General features: G+C 35.5%; 2 protein-coding genes across 2 annotated transcripts; both read left to right on the forward strand.

Annotated features, from left to right (window-relative positions):
* The first annotated feature begins 1,115 nt into the window (after positions 1-1,115).
* On the forward strand, positions 1,116-10,156 carry LOC131954990 (ADAM 17-like protease). Its single transcript, XM_059318861.1, has 4 exons — positions 1,116-1,184; positions 3,189-4,380; positions 7,315-7,512; positions 8,915-10,156. The coding sequence occupies exons 2-4, from the start codon at positions 3,229-3,231 to the stop codon at positions 9,608-9,610; spliced, it is 2,046 nt and encodes a 681-aa protein (XP_059174844.1). The 5' UTR covers positions 1,116-1,184; positions 3,189-3,228; the 3' UTR covers positions 9,611-10,156.
* A 2,124-nt stretch (positions 10,157-12,280) lies between these two features.
* On the forward strand, positions 12,281-17,047 carry LOC131954991 (ADAM 17-like protease). The gene is made up of 4 exons (XM_059318863.1): positions 12,281-12,343; positions 13,855-15,035; positions 15,315-15,512; positions 16,070-17,047. The coding sequence occupies exons 2-4, from the start codon at positions 13,872-13,874 to the stop codon at positions 16,757-16,759; spliced, it is 2,052 nt and encodes a 683-aa protein (XP_059174846.1). The 5' UTR covers positions 12,281-12,343; positions 13,855-13,871; the 3' UTR covers positions 16,760-17,047.
* Positions 17,048-17,798: the final 751 nt, after the last annotated feature.

The following is a 17,798-nucleotide window of genomic DNA, read 5'->3' on the forward strand; positions in this document are numbered from 1 at the left end:
AATGAGATTTTCTCCTTTGTGTGAGAGGTTTTTTGCTTGGCAATTTCTAATACTACTTCATATGATGCTTGCACTAATGCTGTGTTTTCTTGATAAAAACCTTCTGTTTGATCAAGCCTCTGACGTTTGCAACTAGCTTCATGCCGACTAAAGAACTAGGCCTACATATCTTTTTTAGTGTGTTCTGAATGACTGGTCTCAAATTGACGTTTGGAAGTTTTCATAGAATCCTGACTAAGAACAACTTTGCACATTTCCAGTGATGTTAGTAATGCCGAATTTCAAATATTTTTCTAAATATTTATGTTTTTTATTGATTGCTAGAGTTTAGTCTACCAGTTGGCGACACCCAGAAAGCCCTTCACGACCCTTAGAGGCGTAGCGACCCTTCCAGGCGCCCGGGGACAAACTTTTCGATTTGCACCCCCTCGAGATTTCGATTTGCATCCCCCCCCCAAACTTTCAATTTGCACCCCCCTCAACCTTTCAATTTATTTTTCCAACCCATTTTGGCGCCCCATAAGGTCGGCGCCCGGGTACATATGTCCCACCCGCCCCCCCCCCCCTCGCTACGCTACTGCGCGACCCCCAGGTTGGGAACCCATGATCTAGAAAGAGTGGCAAAGAGACAGAGAAACAGAAAGACAGACAAAGGAAGCAAGTTAAATAAAATCTTGTAAAAACGTTTTAATAACAGGCTTTTTATATAATCATGCACTAAAAAGCAGAAAGTAAATGACTTTCTTTAAATATAATAATGTACTACTTACTATTTATGTATCTAAAAAGAAAAACATGGGTCGCTTCTTAAATTCTATTAAAAGTATTTAATACATAATTAAGCGACACACGCTTTTTAATTTTGGTTTTGTAAATAGTAGTTTATAATTATATTTTAAGGAGATTATTTACTTTCTACTTTTAGTGCATAACTTTATAAAAGCTAGTTATTAAAACGGTTTTTAAAATTGCTTTTTAATGAGTTATTTTAGATTTTAAAAAATAGCTACACGTGTCACCAAAAAACAAAACATTGCATGTGATGGTGCAAAGTGGTGCGACCAAAGTTTTAACAATAAAGAACGAAGCAGAAAAGAGAATTTAAAAAGTCGGATAATCCATGTTGACAGATCAAGCTTTCAATACACAATTTAGCCATAATTACTGAAGAAACTCACAAAAATGTAAGAAATTAACATATACTTTTATTGTTATATTTAGAATATAGTGTACATTTATTTTCACTTATAATAGTGTAAAAACAGAATGTAATCAACAATAATATCTATAGACTAAAGTGATTCCGATTACATTGCCTTACTCAACATTAAATATTGAATCAACATTGTTTTTTCTTTCTTACCTTTTCATGTCTAAATTCCGTCATTATGGCAGATACTAGAATTTTTATTTTTCAAGATCTCTACGTTTGTAGGCTATATTTATAAAATGGGTAAGAAAAAATTACCTAGAAAAAAATATTTTAAAATTAATTAATAAAAAATGTAAACATAATCCTTTGTATTATTTGTAATGTCCTTTCTAATTACTTTCGTACAAATTGGATGTATTTTTCTTAAATCAGCTTTTATGCGAAGATTAACAATATTTGCAAATGGTTTTAGGATCTGTAAACACAGGGGCTTTGGCTAAAGGTAGGCCTATGCCTACTTGTCCATTGATGTTTGTCAACAGCGAGAGTTTGTCGGTAGTTGGCCTTAGACCATAGGAGCTTTGTCCATAGTTGACAGTGTTTCTTCCAGACTTTTTTCTCCGGGGGGTGGTGGTAGACTTTCTTCGGGGGGGGGGGGGGGGGGGGGGCGGACACTGTTAAAAGTATATATTTTCTATATAAATTATATAAATTTCCTTTCGTTGATAAGGATTTTCAGTCTCATTTCCTTTTAAAACGTGAATCAAATAGGATCATATAGCAGGTTAAGATAAAACAGAAAAGGAACAAATAAAAAAAAATTGCACTTGACGGTGAAAAAAACAAAAAAAAAAAAAACAAACAACTAACCCACCCCCAAAAGAACAATATAAAATAAACCGGGAGCGATCTCCCCAAAACTTTCTCGAATATTCTTATATAACTTGGAATATAGACATGATTTTTAATTACTTAAACTTTTAAAAATATAATAGAATCTCATAGAAAAAAGAATTGCGCACCAAGCGAACGCCAAAACAAAATGTGCATAATAGTGCGCAATATTATTAGTACTTTATAAATTTACATGCGTTTTTTTTTTTGAGAAATAGGAAATAGCGTAAATTAGTACTTCCGGTCAACGGAAATTACTCAAAATTTGATAGAAGGTAGAGAAGTAGATCTTTTACTTACACGTGAAATTTCATTTATCTATCCTAAATAGTACTCAAGTTATAGGCTTTTGAAAAATTCAAAGTAGGAAAAGTACCACTTCCGGTTATCGGAAATCGCTCAAAAGTTGATACGGACCTACGATTTTGATAAAATACTTATATATGAAATTTCATCAACCTAGCTGTAACGGACTCAAGTTATCGTGTTTACACACAGAGACACACACACACACAGACAGACAGACACACAGACATACGGACAAGATTGCAAAATTATGTTTTTCCGTATCAGTGAGGTGTAAAACGTCGAGATTTGTAAAAATCTCGTTTTTTTTTTTGCACGATTACAAGACTTTCTCTATACTTCATATATACGAGAAAGTAAAAACAAACAAATAAAAAACAAAACAGCCGTAGGTTAGATTAAGCAACTATTTAAGGCAGGGGTCTCCAAACTTTTCAGTCCGAGGGCCGCATTAACTATCAAATTTCAGTTCGGGGGCCAGTTTCTTCCAGGCATGTCTTTGATTTTTCTGGGCAAAGTTCCTCACCCATCCCCAACAAACGTTTTTTTTTCCGTGGACAAAAAGATCTCCGCGTGCCGGATAAGAGGACCTCGCGGGCCGCATCCGGACCGCGTGCCGTAGTTTGGAGACCCCTGATTTAAGGTATCAAAGGTATTAAAGATGGAAACCTAGTGTCAGAAATTATCGTTGTCAGGTACTATGGATATAAAAAGAAAATAGATATACGTTGTATATAATTGCGAACAGTCTTTTAACAATAAACTGTGCACGGTGTTTAATTAGGTTCATATTTTAAAGAAGTTAAACACATAACATTTACTGATTTCTCCCCAGAGTTGGCATTGCGCTGCATGTCAAAGACCGCTGAGTTATAATGAATATAAATGGAAATATAATCTTCTTTATTTCTCTCCACATCAACTTGTACCATTCGACCAATTCATTTCTGCAATCAAAATTCAAAACGTTTTCTATTTTAAGTCCGGATATGTTCCAAGTCCGTTCTAAAAGAGACAGAAATAGCAACGGAAAATTTTTAAAAATTGTTACGTTTTCCGGCCTGGGTCGGTCTTTTGCCCTGCATTTGACACCTGGCTCACCTGTTCTACATCCACAATTCTCTGTCAGTCTGGAAGATTCCGAAGGCGTGCAAACCCCCCACCCTGTGGACAAAAATAATTTTTACCACGGATTTCTTCACCCTGACCCAGAGGCGGTCGTAGACGCAGTTTTTGCTGACGGTATTTGGATTGCTCGGATATTCACTAATGAAATAACCTACAGTATTGAGCCGCTAGGCTTTCATGAACCTAAGGCAAATTCCCAGTTAGTGGTTTTGTTTAGCAATCTCGATCTACGAGAGGATATGAATACAACCAAGGGGGACTCCATGCATCCATTTTGTCGTGATTTTTTCTTCCCGACCCAACACAGCTCAAACAATTCCAGACTTTCAGAAAAACTGAAACGAGATTTCTTGTCAAAAAATACCAGAATTGCCCGAGAATCTCAGAAGAAGCAACTATCAAGGATTAAAAAATCCGACTCTGAGAAACCGTTGGCATGCGAGATACTAGTTATCGTAGACTACCTGGCATTTCGTGGTATTGGAGAAAAGAACGTTCCACGATCTATAGGTATCATGGTCTCTGTATACCAAATCGCAAACCGGATCTTCAATACTACAGTCTTTATAGATCTCCCAAGATTAACTTTATCGGTGCGCAAGTTTCTCATCCATACAAACTTTACCATCTCAAGTACCCAGCACTATAATCAACCAAATATTGAGCTGAATAAGGAAAAGTTGATATACGCCATGTCGTTTCAAAATATTTTTATTGAATACTGCATTGGGCATCTAACGACGCAAAGGTTCTTAGACGGCCTGCTAGGTTTAGCCTCACAAGCTGAAAACCTCACGTATGACTGGTGTAATGGGATCTGTTCAGGGAGTGCTGGCGACTCAAGAAATATTGGATACAGCACCCTTGTAGGCTACGGTGGGATTCTGCTTACTCTAAATGTAAGTAAACTTTTGAGTAACATGTTACAAACAATCACGGCCCCAAAACAAACCAATGGACATGTATATATATATATATATATATATATATATATATATATATATATATATATATATATATATATATATATATATATATATATATATATATGTATATCTATCTATCTATATATATATATATATGTACATTTTATATTCACTTTTATATTCACTGGGAATGATGATCGACCCTCAATTAAATTAACATAAGAATAGTGTTTAGGATTCTTAGGTAGTTCAAGGGTAACTATCTGAATGTTAGCAAGAAGTATTCACCTCTTCCTTAACTGGGCTGGGGGATTGATCAAAACCACCAGTGGGAAATGTCGGGTTGGGAGAAAATTTAGGGTACAATGAATGATTATATACATCAAGTCAAATGAACTTAGCATTTTACGGTAATTTAATGTTATTATTTAAAAAAAACTCGATGAAAACCGAGGACGTTGGAACATTCTATTAAATGCTATTAATATTAAGTTTAACATAATTAAAATCTACATACTCTATACTAAATATTTTTAAGTGAATTGTAAAAATTACCATGCGTATATAAAATACACAGATTACATTATATTTAATTAATCCTAAGTTAATTTGCACTTTCTGAATATATAATTCATAAAAGTATGAACAAATTCCATGCAAATATATATTTGTGTCTTTTTTCCTGTGACTTTTTTCCTGTGACCTTTTTCCTGTGACTTATTTCCCTACAATAAGTAGGGGTAGGGGTTGGGGAAAGGAGGGTGGTGGAGGGGGGGGGGGGGTTCTCGTCGTGAACGAGCTAATGATAGTGTTTTAAAGCAAATATTTTCAGTGGCAGCATCTACTGAAAAGTAGAAAATAAAACAACTGCGTTGGTTACAAAACTATTTGTTTACAACAAGTGTCATGTCTTGTTAACAAGTCAAATTCTATTTTCGTCAAATCAGCTACGTCACAACAACCTGTTTATATCACAGTTACATAATAGCTCGGTTTAGTTTGGCCTTGACCTTGTCCGTAAAAAAAATACGCTGATTGTGTAACAACACTAGTCACACACACATACACACACACACACACACACACACACATATATATATATATATATATATATATATATATATATATATATATATATATATATATATATATATATATATATATATATATATATATATATTACGGTCAAAGCCCGAAGTCGGCCAATGCTAGGATTGGCCGGCCAATCCGCGCATTGGCCAATATCGCCTCCCATAGGTCGGTCAAAGTCCGAAACTTTGCTTGATTTCGGCCTTTGGCCGGCCAATCCGCAGACTGGCCATGGTGGACCGACCAAAGTCTGAATAGCTCTTGAATTAGAAGATCATGAGCAGATTTTGGTTTTTCTTTATGCCATAAGGATCATGAAATTAAGTCAATGACAGAAACATTCAAATTTTTTATTGTACTATAGTCTCAATCTATCAATATCATCATTTGTTACAACAAGTTGAACTTTTATGTCATTTAGAATTACATAGCAGCTTGTTATTTTAACACTTGCAGCGAATGAAATGAAATATATATATATATATATAATTTATATAGAAAATATATACTTATAACAGTGTCCGCCCCCCCCCCCCGAAGAAAGTCTACCGCCCCCCCCCCCCCGAAAATTTCAAGTGCCCCCCCCCCCCCTCGGAGAAAAAAGTCTGGAAGAACACTGGCCTTGGCCCCCAGTCAATGATTGTGAAGATGCGATGGTTCGTAGTGATTTTTTCTCAGTGTCAACTGACGACAATAAGAGCAGTTTTTCGTGAAGAATTGAAAACTCACTTCTAGCATACAGTTCTTTTAGAACACCATGTTCCGTTCCTAATTTGTAGAAACCGCCCTCGACGTTCATGAAAACTGCAATCACGCTTCGGGGATCACCGTGACCTCTGTCAACATCTGGAAAACGGATGCGTACATTGTCACCCACTTCACCATCTTTAAATTTTGTATTTGATGTTTTAAGCATCTTAGCACCTTGAGTTTGCAAGCCAGTATGAGCTGCTGATCTGTGTTCCATGATGTCTTGTTAGTTGTGACACAATCTGCAGGTAATGTTCCCTCCGTACCCTTCGTCTGCTTCATTGGGTATTCCACAAATAGCATGGACATCGTTGCCACAGGATCCAAAAAAATGAGCTGCACTACAATGTTTTTCACAAACTATATAGAATCTGTTGGCCACATTATTGTCACGCAACTGGTCTGGGCGTTCCGCCACGGCAGCAGATGAGTTAGCTGAGGATGTCGTTGCATTTATGGCAACCTCCATTTCTTGTTCAATGTTCTCAAGATCTTCCTCAGTAACTATTTTATCGAGAGCCCATATATGGAAACTAACATGGATTTACATTGTTTTCGTTTGACAGCCATCTGCTATGTCTGTCTCATGGTCTGACGGCCCTTTTAATCCATGTCGCCTTGCATATAGAATGCTATACAAACAAGAGCTAAACAATACGTTACTCTCAATGAAAACGAACCCAGAATAATGAAAATGCGATCACAACTTAGTCTAGATAGAACATTGGCCAGGACATCCCGGCCAGTGCGCGTATTGGCCGGCCAATGTACAAAATACGCTGTCAAGTTTAAGCGCTTTGGACTTTGGCCAGTACGCGCATTGGCCGGCCAATGTACGAAATGCGATCTTAGTGCTAAGTTCTTCGGGCTTTGGCCAAGAGAGCCGGCCAATGCGCGGATTGGCCGGCCAATCCGCGCTTTGGCCGCACTTCGGGCTTTGACCGTAACATATATATATATATATATATATATATATATATATATATATATATATATATATATATATATATATATATATATATATATATAAACATTCTTGTAAAAGCAATTTTCGTAATTCGCTTCCAGAGATATGCTTTAGTAGTGGCCCACGAGATCGGACACAACTGGGGCAGTTTTCACGATCCTTCCACTAATTCAGTCTGTAGCCCAAGCAGCAGCAATGGAGGGAAGTTTCTTATGTGGGATAGTGCTGGCTCTGGAAATGACCGAAATTCCGCGACCTTTTCTGAGTGTTCCATACAGGCAATGAGCAATGTGCTATCGGTATGGCTTGATGTGTAGATTTTAGTACAACAGTTACGTTTTATTTGAGTGTACAAGTTATTTAATTTGAAGATTTTCACCCTGTCCATGATAATTAATATTTCTCTGTCGGCGAAAACTGTGCGTTTTCCTTGTCGATTTTGACACAAACTATTACAATGACAATGTCCTTTACGAATGATACTTTCAAACAGTAGCGTTTTACGGCGGATGCGTGGTGTGCGGACCGCAATAAACAAGGGTTTAACACCAAAGCGAAAAATAATTACTTTTTAAAGTGATATCTTCTATATATTCTACTAAAACTCAAGTTTGTTTACATGTTTGAATATTTATTTGTTTTTTTGTTTGTTTTTTTGTTTGTCTGATTGACTACTGTAGAGGATTTGCGCTATGTGGAGAGCTGTAAAATAGTATGTAGGTAGAGAAAATTTTTTGTTTTCAGACAGACTGTTAATCACAAATTTATTTAAAGACGTTAATTAATTTATTGATTTATTCATTGGTAGATTAACCACATTAATTTTAAATTTTTCAAACAATGGCTTTACCTTGACTAAATAGTGACGTCACATGATTTGTTTACTTTTTAGTACAATAAAATTGCGGTTTCCATCATGGACTTTGTGGCCCATTCAAAAGTTTAACGCGTTCTAAAGCTAATTTTCTGTCGGCCATAACTTTAACAATACGTCCGTTTTATGTTTTTATTACGTTCCAACACTTATATAAATTTTCATCTGACTTTTTCATTTAGTTTTACAATAAATTTCTCTAGAAAGTTATCTATTTTTTTATAGATCTAAATATCAGGTGGCCAAGAAAGTTATTTATAGATCTAGATCTAGAATCTAAGTCAAACCAAAGATTAATTAGATACAAACCAAAGATTAATTAGATAAAAATACAATCCATTTTATAATCATAATACATTTTTAGTCCTTAAATACAATGATATAAATCTGTGCGATTTATCCATCTAGATCTAGATCTATGAAGGGATACTGTGGTCAGAGACATGCTCGGCTGAAATGGTGTTTTTAAACGATAAAAACATGTTGTCTGAGACTTGGCGGGACACTGGGCAGGTGAAGTAGAGTTGAGTAGGTCACCTGTGACGTCAGTATATGAAGGGATAGTCCGAAATCGGTGTTTTTAAAAGATAAAAAACATCTTTTTGAATGTGGGGTCTGGTTTTTTGTGACGTTAAGTGACAGAAGTGATGTTTTTTATGGATGACCCCGAAACCCACAGTTATCCAAGGGATGACGGGTAGTCTAGTAGGTATTTAAGCGGAGGTTGACACAATCTGGGGCCGGTGATATTGCCCCTAGTAATAGTACATACTTTTAAGTTTACTGATTTCATTCAATGAAAAATTCAACTTTCCTTTTTATTGCAGTTTAAAGCTAATAGATGCTTCAAGCCAATAGACAGGGTAGAAAACTACTGTGGCAACGGTATAGTCGACAAAGGGGAAGATTGTGACAAAGGGGACATTCATATTGACCCATGCTGTGATCAGTCGTGTCGGTTTCAAGAGAACGCCATTTGTTCGCCCATCAACCACCCGTGCTGCAATGATAAATGTCTCACGGCGCCTAGTACGCAGCCGTGTTTGGGTATAGTGACGCCGCCTTGCCACGAAGAACCGTTTTGCTCTGGTAACAGCTTCGACAAATGCGACCCACCCAAGATTCTACCAAACAACTCGACATGCGAGGACCAAGGCCGATGTTGGTTCGGCAGATGCCAGAGCTACTGTGAAATTCAAAGCCTGAATTCCAACCCGCCGGCTCATCTGGAGACGTGCTCGTGCGATTCCAACACTAGAGATATGTGCATGCACTGTTGCCGGGATGTCCTGGGGGACGGGGAGTGTAAGGTCATGGGCGGACCATACCAAGAGGGCTACCCTTGTCTGCTGGGCTACTGCAAGGCTAACGAGTGTGTCGAGGTGAAAGAAGATTTCCAATTTTCCACATCCGGAGCGAATTCCTTGTTTTACCCAACGATTTCCCTGACCAATCTATTAGTGTTGTGGTATACATACGTCTATTGCATGTGTCCTTTTGAGGACATACTAGTACCTGTTTGAGAAACTCAGGTTTTTAGTTTTAATCAGTGATTATATCGAATCTTAATGATCAATAGAATGGATACAAATCCGCCATCTTTATTGTAAATAATAAGTGGGTCTGACCTGAGTGAACTTGACATATGAACAACTAATTCTTATATCCAAACACTATCGGACCGGAATTCTTTTCACGGCTTAAGGTCACATTGTATATTATCTATAGTCACTGTATGTGGGACTAAGGTCATGGCACAACGTCCTTGCATTAGCTATGGACCCTTCACACACAAAAAAATACAACAACAAAAAACCTTTTTTTTCCCATTTTGTTTAAGTTTAAAGTTACATACACATCTCTTTTTCTTTTAGTTTAATGCGTTAAAAAATTATTAATTTCCACATTTTTTAAAATCCCTGATATGAGTTAGGAAAATGTTTGGACTTAAAAATTATTTGTGTGAAAATAAATTTATGTTGATCCTCGGAATTAGTGGACTGCAAAAAAATTCATTAAAACAGACTTCCGTGCAGTTTGTCATATTTGCCTTTATTAAAGAAATCTTATACAGCAATAAAAACATCTAGTTACATTTTTGTTGTTGGTTGATGAGCCAGAAGTATTGAGTTAGGTTATTTAGTACAGTTGGTTGTATTGTGGTGTGTATACTTAGTTGTGGTGAGTAGTAGACCCATAACCATAACAAGGTGCATAGATAGAAATCCATGTATTTAATAACATGTACAGTCGGTGAAATTCTCAGTCTTCAGCCTTAAAACGTAGGGGCGGGGGTAAACGTCACACCAGATGACACCATTCAAAGGAGTGAAGATAAAGGTAAATTCAATTAGAAAGTCAAACTTTTGCTGTTACTTAGATAACGTATAAAATTTATGTACATCATCGTTCACTTTTTAAACAATACTAGCCGTAATGGCTAGGCTTCGCTCCAGCAATTTATAGCCATTTCTTAATTTAAATGTTAACGCTGACATGTTAGCTTGTTTACATAATGACTCTAATCCCACACCACCCGTCCCACACCCCCTGTCCACTAACAACACGACATATCACTCTATACCACATAGCATAACCTCCCTAAATAGAAAATCATATATTATCTCCTTTTTAGTGCATTATTACACAAAAGCGTGTTATAATAAACCGGGAGTGATCTCCCCTAAACTTTCTCGAATATTCTTATATAAAATAACAGGGGATGGGAACTCGGGCTATAGACATGATTTTTAATCCATTTTAAATACTTAAAGTTTTAAAAATAGAATAAAATCTCGTAGACAAATTAATTGCACACCAAGTGAACGCCAAATAAAAAAGCGCATAATAGTGCGCAATATTATTAGTACTTTTAAAATTTACATTAGTTTTTTGAGAAATCGGAAGTAGCGTAAATTAGTACTTCCGGTCAACGGAAATTACTCAAGATTTAACTGAAGGTAGAGAGTTAGATCTTTTACTTACACGCGAAATTTCATTTATCTATCTGAAATAGTACTCAAGTTATAGGCTTTTGAAAGATTCAAAGTAGGAAAAGTACCACTTCCGGTTATCGGAAATCGCTCAAAAGTTGATACGGATCTACGATTTTGATAAAATACTTATATATGAAATTTCATCAACCTAGCTGTAACGGTACTCAAGTTATCGTGTTTACACACAGACAGACAGACAGACAGACAGACACACAGACAGACACACAGACATACGGACAAGATTGCAAAATTATGTTTTTCCGTATCAGTGAGGTGTAAAACGTCGAGATTTGTAAAAATCTCGATTTTTTTTTGCACGATTACAAGACTTTCTCTATGCTTCGTATATACGAGAAAGTAAACAAACTTGTTATTTTAAAAGCTTTATATTAAAATGTTTTTTATGCAATTTTTTTCAGTACTTCAAATTTTTTATTTACAATAAATTTGCTTGACTAAAAACTATTGCGCACCAAATGAACCTAATAATGCGCCATTAATAAGTGCGGAATAGTAGTGGAAGACACTCTACAACTTGTACTTTCAGAAATTTTTTAATTAATTCATAAAAATACTAATTAGTCATCCAATTAAGTCAAATTTGATGTCAGATTGCCTTCATGTCTTGACCCACGTGTTGAATTTCAAAGAAATGGATCGGTTAGATGTTCCCGTAATTTTGCTTGCCCTTATCGATCAAGGAAGAGTGGCAGAGAGACTGAAAGACAGGCAGAGGAAGCAAGTTAAGTAGAATCTTGAAAAAATGTTTTAATAACACGCTTTTTATATAATCATGCACTAAAAAGCAGGAAATAGATGATTTTCTTTAAATATAATATTGTACTAATAATTACGTAACTAAAAAGAAAAGCATGTGTCGATTTTAAACTCTAGTAAAAGTATTTAAGACATTTTTAGCGACCCACGCTTTTCATTTTTGTTTTGTAAATAGTAGTTCATAATTATATTTTAAGGAGATTTTTTATTTTCTAATTTTAGTGCATGCTTATCTAAAAGCTTGTTATTAAAACGTTTTTTAAAATTGATTTTTAATAAGTTATTTTAATTTTTAAAAAATAGCTACACGTGTCACCAAAAAAAACAAAACTTTGCATGTGATGGTGCAAAGTGGTGCGTCCAAAGTTTTAACAATAAAGAACGAAGCGGAAAAGAGAATTTAAAAAGTCGGATAATCCATCTTGACAGATGAATCTTTCAATACACAATTTAGCAATAATTACTGAAGAAACTCACATAAATGTAAGAAATTAACATATACATTTATTGTTATATTTAGAATATAGTGTACATTTATTTTGACTGATTATAAGTGTAAAAACATAATGCCATAAACAATTATCTTTATAGACTGAAGTGATTCCGTTTCAATCTAGATCTAGAAATCTAGATAATCTAGATCTACATTGCGTTACTTAAAATTAAATTGCATGCAAAATCAAGTATATAATAATTTAAGAATGACGTCAAATCCTTTCATTTATAGCGTACTATAATCTTATTTAATAAAATACCTTAAACAAAAAAAAATTCTTTTGTATCACTATGTAAAAATGTCTCCCTTATGACGCAGATATTCCATGACAGAAGTAGTTTTACATTTGAGAACTAATACTATCACTATCATTTCATTGGCTATCAGACCCTTAAAACCCAATTAACTTTAAGTCCCCAGACTAGTACCTACATGTCCTACCAAGTATTTATATCCATATTCTTTATAACAATTTAAAAAAAGAACAACTTGTATTAACTAATTTAATACCTAAATAGATATTCTTGCAATTTCATGGAAAAATAGACTCGATGTTTAAAATATACATCTCTTCTAAAAACGAATAAAACGGTGTTTAAAATTTGTACTACAAAACAAAAAAAAAAACAAAAATGTTTACTAGCAAAAACCCCATGGAAAAACCTAAACCGAGATGTATGTGAGAATTTAAAAAAAAAACAGCCATTAATAAACCCATTTAAGGGTAAGAATAAACATAAAAATAATAATGATTTTAATATAAAACTCCAGTTATAAAGCCATTTAAGAGTAGAATCGAAAGAAACGTAAAAATAGTAGTGATTTTAATACAAACGCCATTTATAAACCCATTTAAGAGTAGGAAGAAAAGTAAAAATAGGAATGATTTTAATACAAACGCCAGTTATTAACCAATTTAATAGTAGAATAGAAAGAAAAGTAAACATAGTAATGGTTTTAGTGCAATATTGAATCAACATTGTTTTTTCTTTCTTACCTTTTCATGTCTAAATTCCGTCATTATGGCAGATACTAAATTTTTTATTTTTCAACATCTCTACGTTTGTAGGATATATTTAATTGTAGGCTTATAAAATATAACTTTAAAAAGAGTTTAAAATTTGTTTATTATAAATTGCATAAAATGGGTTAGACCGGCTAAGAAGTGGTTAAGTAAAAATAAAATAATTTAAGATTTAGAAAAATTGAAAATAAGCTTTGTAATTTACTTTCTAATTACTTTCTAATTACTAAAAACAAACAAACAAAATAGCAGTAGCCTAGATTATGTAGCCAATTAAAGTATCAAAAATATTAACAATATAATAACTAGAAATTATTTTTGTCAGGTCCTATGGATCCAAAAAAGAAAATAGATATCTTTATCTACGATGTATTTTATTGCGAGCAGTCTTTTAACAGTAAACTGTGCACGGTGTTTGATTAGGTTTATATTTTAAAGAAGTTAAATACATAACATCCATTAATTTTTCTCCAGAGTTGGCATTGCGCTGCATGTCAAAGACCCCTGTGTTACTAATGAATATAAATGGAAATATAATCTTCTTTATTTCTTTCCATATCAACTTGTACCATTCGACTAATTCATTTCTGCAATCAAAATTCAAAACGTTTTCTATTTTAAGTCCGGATATGTTCCAAGTCCGTTCTAAAAGAGACAGAAATAGCAACGGGAAAATTTTAAAAATAGTTACGTTTTCCGGTTTGGGTCGGTCTTTTGCCCTGCATTTGACACCTGGCTCACCTGTTCTACATCCACAATTCTCTGTCAGTCTGGAAGATTCCAAAGGCGTGCATACCCCCCACCCTGTGGACAAAAACAATTTTTACCACGGATTTCTTCACCCTGACCCAGAAGCGGTCGTAGACGCAGCTTTTGCTGACGGTATTTGGATTGCTCGGATATTCACTAAAGAAATAACCTACAGTATTGAGCCGCTAGGCCTTCATGAACCCAAGGCAAATTCCCAGTTAGTGGTTTTGTTTAGCAATCTCGGTCTACGAGAGGATATGAATACAACCAAGGGGGACTCCATGCATCCATTTTGTCGTGATTTTTCCTTCCCGACCCAACACAGCTCAAACAATACCAGACTGAAGCGACATTTCTTGTCAAAAAATATAAAAAATGCTCGAAACTCTCAGAAGAAGATAAAGTCAAGGTTTACAGGATCCGATTCTGAAACAGCTTTGAGCTGTGAGGTTTTAGCAGTCGTAGACTACTTGGCATTTCGCGGTGTTGGGGAGAACAACGTTCCAAGAATGATAGGCATCATGGTCTCTGTATACCAAATCGCAAACCGGATCTTCAATACTACAGTCTTTATAGATCTCCCAAGATTAACTTTATCGGTGCGCAAGTTTCTCATCCATACAAACTTTACCATCTCAAGCTCCCAGCACTATAATCAACCAAATATTGAACTGAATGCGCAAAACTTGATTTACCTGATGTCGTTTCAAAGTATTTTTATTGATTACTGCATTGGGCATCTGACGACGCAAAGGTATCTGGAAGGTATTCTAGGTTTAGCCACCATAGCTAAAGACCTTACACATGACTGGTGTAATGGGATTTGTTCAGTAAGTGATGCCCAATCAAGAAACATCGGATACAGCACCTTTAAAGGCGGCAGTGAGATTATTCTTTCTCTAAAAGTAAGTAAAGTAACATGCTTAAAGTGCAGACGCAGTTTAAAATAAAACATGAATCATGTATCTAATTATGTAAGGGCAGCGTATGAAATTGTAACAATGAAGCCGAAATTAAGTTTGAACTTTGCGGTCAGCACACCGTAGGTCTGGTACTCATCAGAGCTTGGTTGACCGAAATACGAACTCGAGACTAGCGGCCAAACACTCTACATCCGACCACGCTGTCCATGTACGTACTTATAGACAATACTTACCTTTACAATATACGAAATTCACTTCCAGAGATATGCTTTAGTAGTGGCCCACGAGATCGGACACAACTGGGGCAGTTTTCACGATCCTTCCACTAATTCAGACTGTAGCCCAAGCAGCAGCAATGGAGGGAAGTTTCTTATGTGGCCGAGTGCGGGCGCTGGAAATGACCGAAATTCCGCGACTTTTTCTGAGTGTTCCATACAGGCAATGAGCAATGTGCTATCGGTAATGATCGATGTATTAATTAAAAATAAGCATTGTTTCGTTTTTGTGTGTGTAAAAAGTATAAAAATATTTTTAAGGTGCACACAATCTCATTGAGGATAAATTTTGTTTTTTCGGCAAAACTGCGTTTTTTTTTGCAGACGGACACAAATTATTACAATGATCATGTCTTTTGCCTTTGAAATATACTTTAAAACTGCAGCGTCTTAAAACGGAGTAGGGATGTTAGGATCGCAGCGAGTGAAGCCTTTTTAAATGGGTGACCCCAAAACATTAAAAAAAAACATTTTTTTAAATGTGAAAGTCCCCTTTTCCTTTTAATTTAATTACCTTTAAAAGAAAAAAAATATTTAGGCGAAGGTTGACACTGTCTGTAAGAGGAGGTTTTATTGCTTATAATATTAGAAAATACTTTTGGAGGGGATGACAACACGTTTTAACACACTGGAGTCACATCACCACACCTAAGTAGAAATTTCATGCAGATTTCCCAATAATTTTAAGGGTTATTGATTTTATTAATTGAAAAAAAAAATCAACTTTATGTTTTATTGCAGTATAAAGCTAATAAATGCTTCAAGCCAGTAGACATGATAGCAAAATACTGTGGCAACGGTATAGTCGATGAAGGGGAAGATTGTGACAAAGGGGACATTCAAATTGACCCATGCTGTGATCAGTCGTGTCGGTTTCAAGAGAACGCCATTTGTTCGCCCATCAACCACCCATGCTGCAATGAAAAGTGTCTCACGGCGCCTAGTACGCAGCCGTGTTTGGGTATAGTGACGCCGCCTTGCCACGAAGAACCGTTTTGCTCTGGTAACAGCTTCGACAAATGCGACCCACCCAAGATTCTACCGAACAACTCGACGTGCGAGGACCAAGGCCGATGTTGGTTCGGCAGATGCCAATGCTTCTGTGAAATTCAAAGCCTGAATTCTAACCCGCAGGCTCACCTGGAGACGTGCTCGTGCGATTCCAACACTAGAGATATGTGCATGCACTGTTGCCGGGATGTCCTGGGGGACGGGGAGTGTAAGGTCATGGGCGGACCATACCAAGAGGGCTACCCTTGTCTGCTGGGCTACTGCAAGGCTAACGAGTGTGTCGAGGTGAAAGAAGATTTCCAATTTTTCACATCCGGAACGAATCCCTCGTTTTACCTAACGATTTCCGTGACCAATTTAATAGTGTTTTCATTCAGTACAAATACGTATATTATAAGTGTTCTAATTAAGTCTTACTAGATTCTGTATAAAAGTAGGATTTTCGTGTATTTATTAGTGATTGTTTCGGATCTGAGTGATTATTGACATTGATTCAACAGCTTCTATCTTTTTCGGTGTGTCTGACTTGAGTGAACGTAACGTGAGCAGCTGTTTCGTATATTATAAGGAAATAATATCACTCGTTTGTTACTGACATCGGACCAGTCAACTACGAGGAAAGAAATATTTAAGGTCATATTTGGTTCTGCCTATGTATGGTCTATGTACCTTTGATTACATTCACTGCTTATTGGCGTTTTATAAGACCAGGACTCTTCACATTTAAAAAAAAAATAAAAAAAAAATAATCAAAAAAAATAATATAAATAAAATAAATAAAACATATTATAGTTTTTAATTTATTCTGTTTTCAGTTCTACACTATTTAAAATTTCGTTTAAAAAAAAGTTTCAAGGGTATTAAAATGTCTACAATTTTTCTCCCTGATTTGACTTTAGTAAACGTCCATAGACATTATTCTCAATAAATTTTTACATACTTAAACTTTTTTTAAAAAATCATAAAAAACGTTTTAATAACAAGCTTTTATGTAACAAAGCACTAAAAAGTAGAAAATAAATTATGCGCTCCTATAAAGAAAAGCGAGGGTCTCTTCCTAAATATTAGTAAAAATATCCAATTTTTTTACTAAAGTGAATAATTTATTTCTACCTTTTAGTGCATTATTACATAAAAGCTTGTAATTAAAACGTTTTTAACTGTCGTCAGTCGTCAGTCTGTCGACAGTCTAGATCGGGGGTCTCCAAACTACGGCCCGCGGGTCGGATGAGGGTTACAATGTACTCTCAACCGGCTCGCGGAGATCCTTTTGTCCATGGAAAAAATGTCTGTTAGAGGTGGCTGAGGAACTTTGCCCAGAAAATTCAAAACAGTTTGAAAATGTAGCTTTGGGTATACATTTGCCCACCGTGTTGCAGACATTGGTGAAAACATCGTGACTCAAATAGCGAAAAATGCAAGCACGTTTCACTATTTTTTAATTGCAATGGATGAGTCG

Source organism: Physella acuta, unplaced genomic scaffold (genome assembly GCF_028476545.2).
Source record: "Physella acuta isolate Inbredline_101_S28 unplaced genomic scaffold, ASM2847654v3 ptg001046l, whole genome shotgun sequence".
Taxonomy (NCBI): Eukaryota; Metazoa; Mollusca; class Gastropoda; family Physidae; genus Physella; species Physella acuta.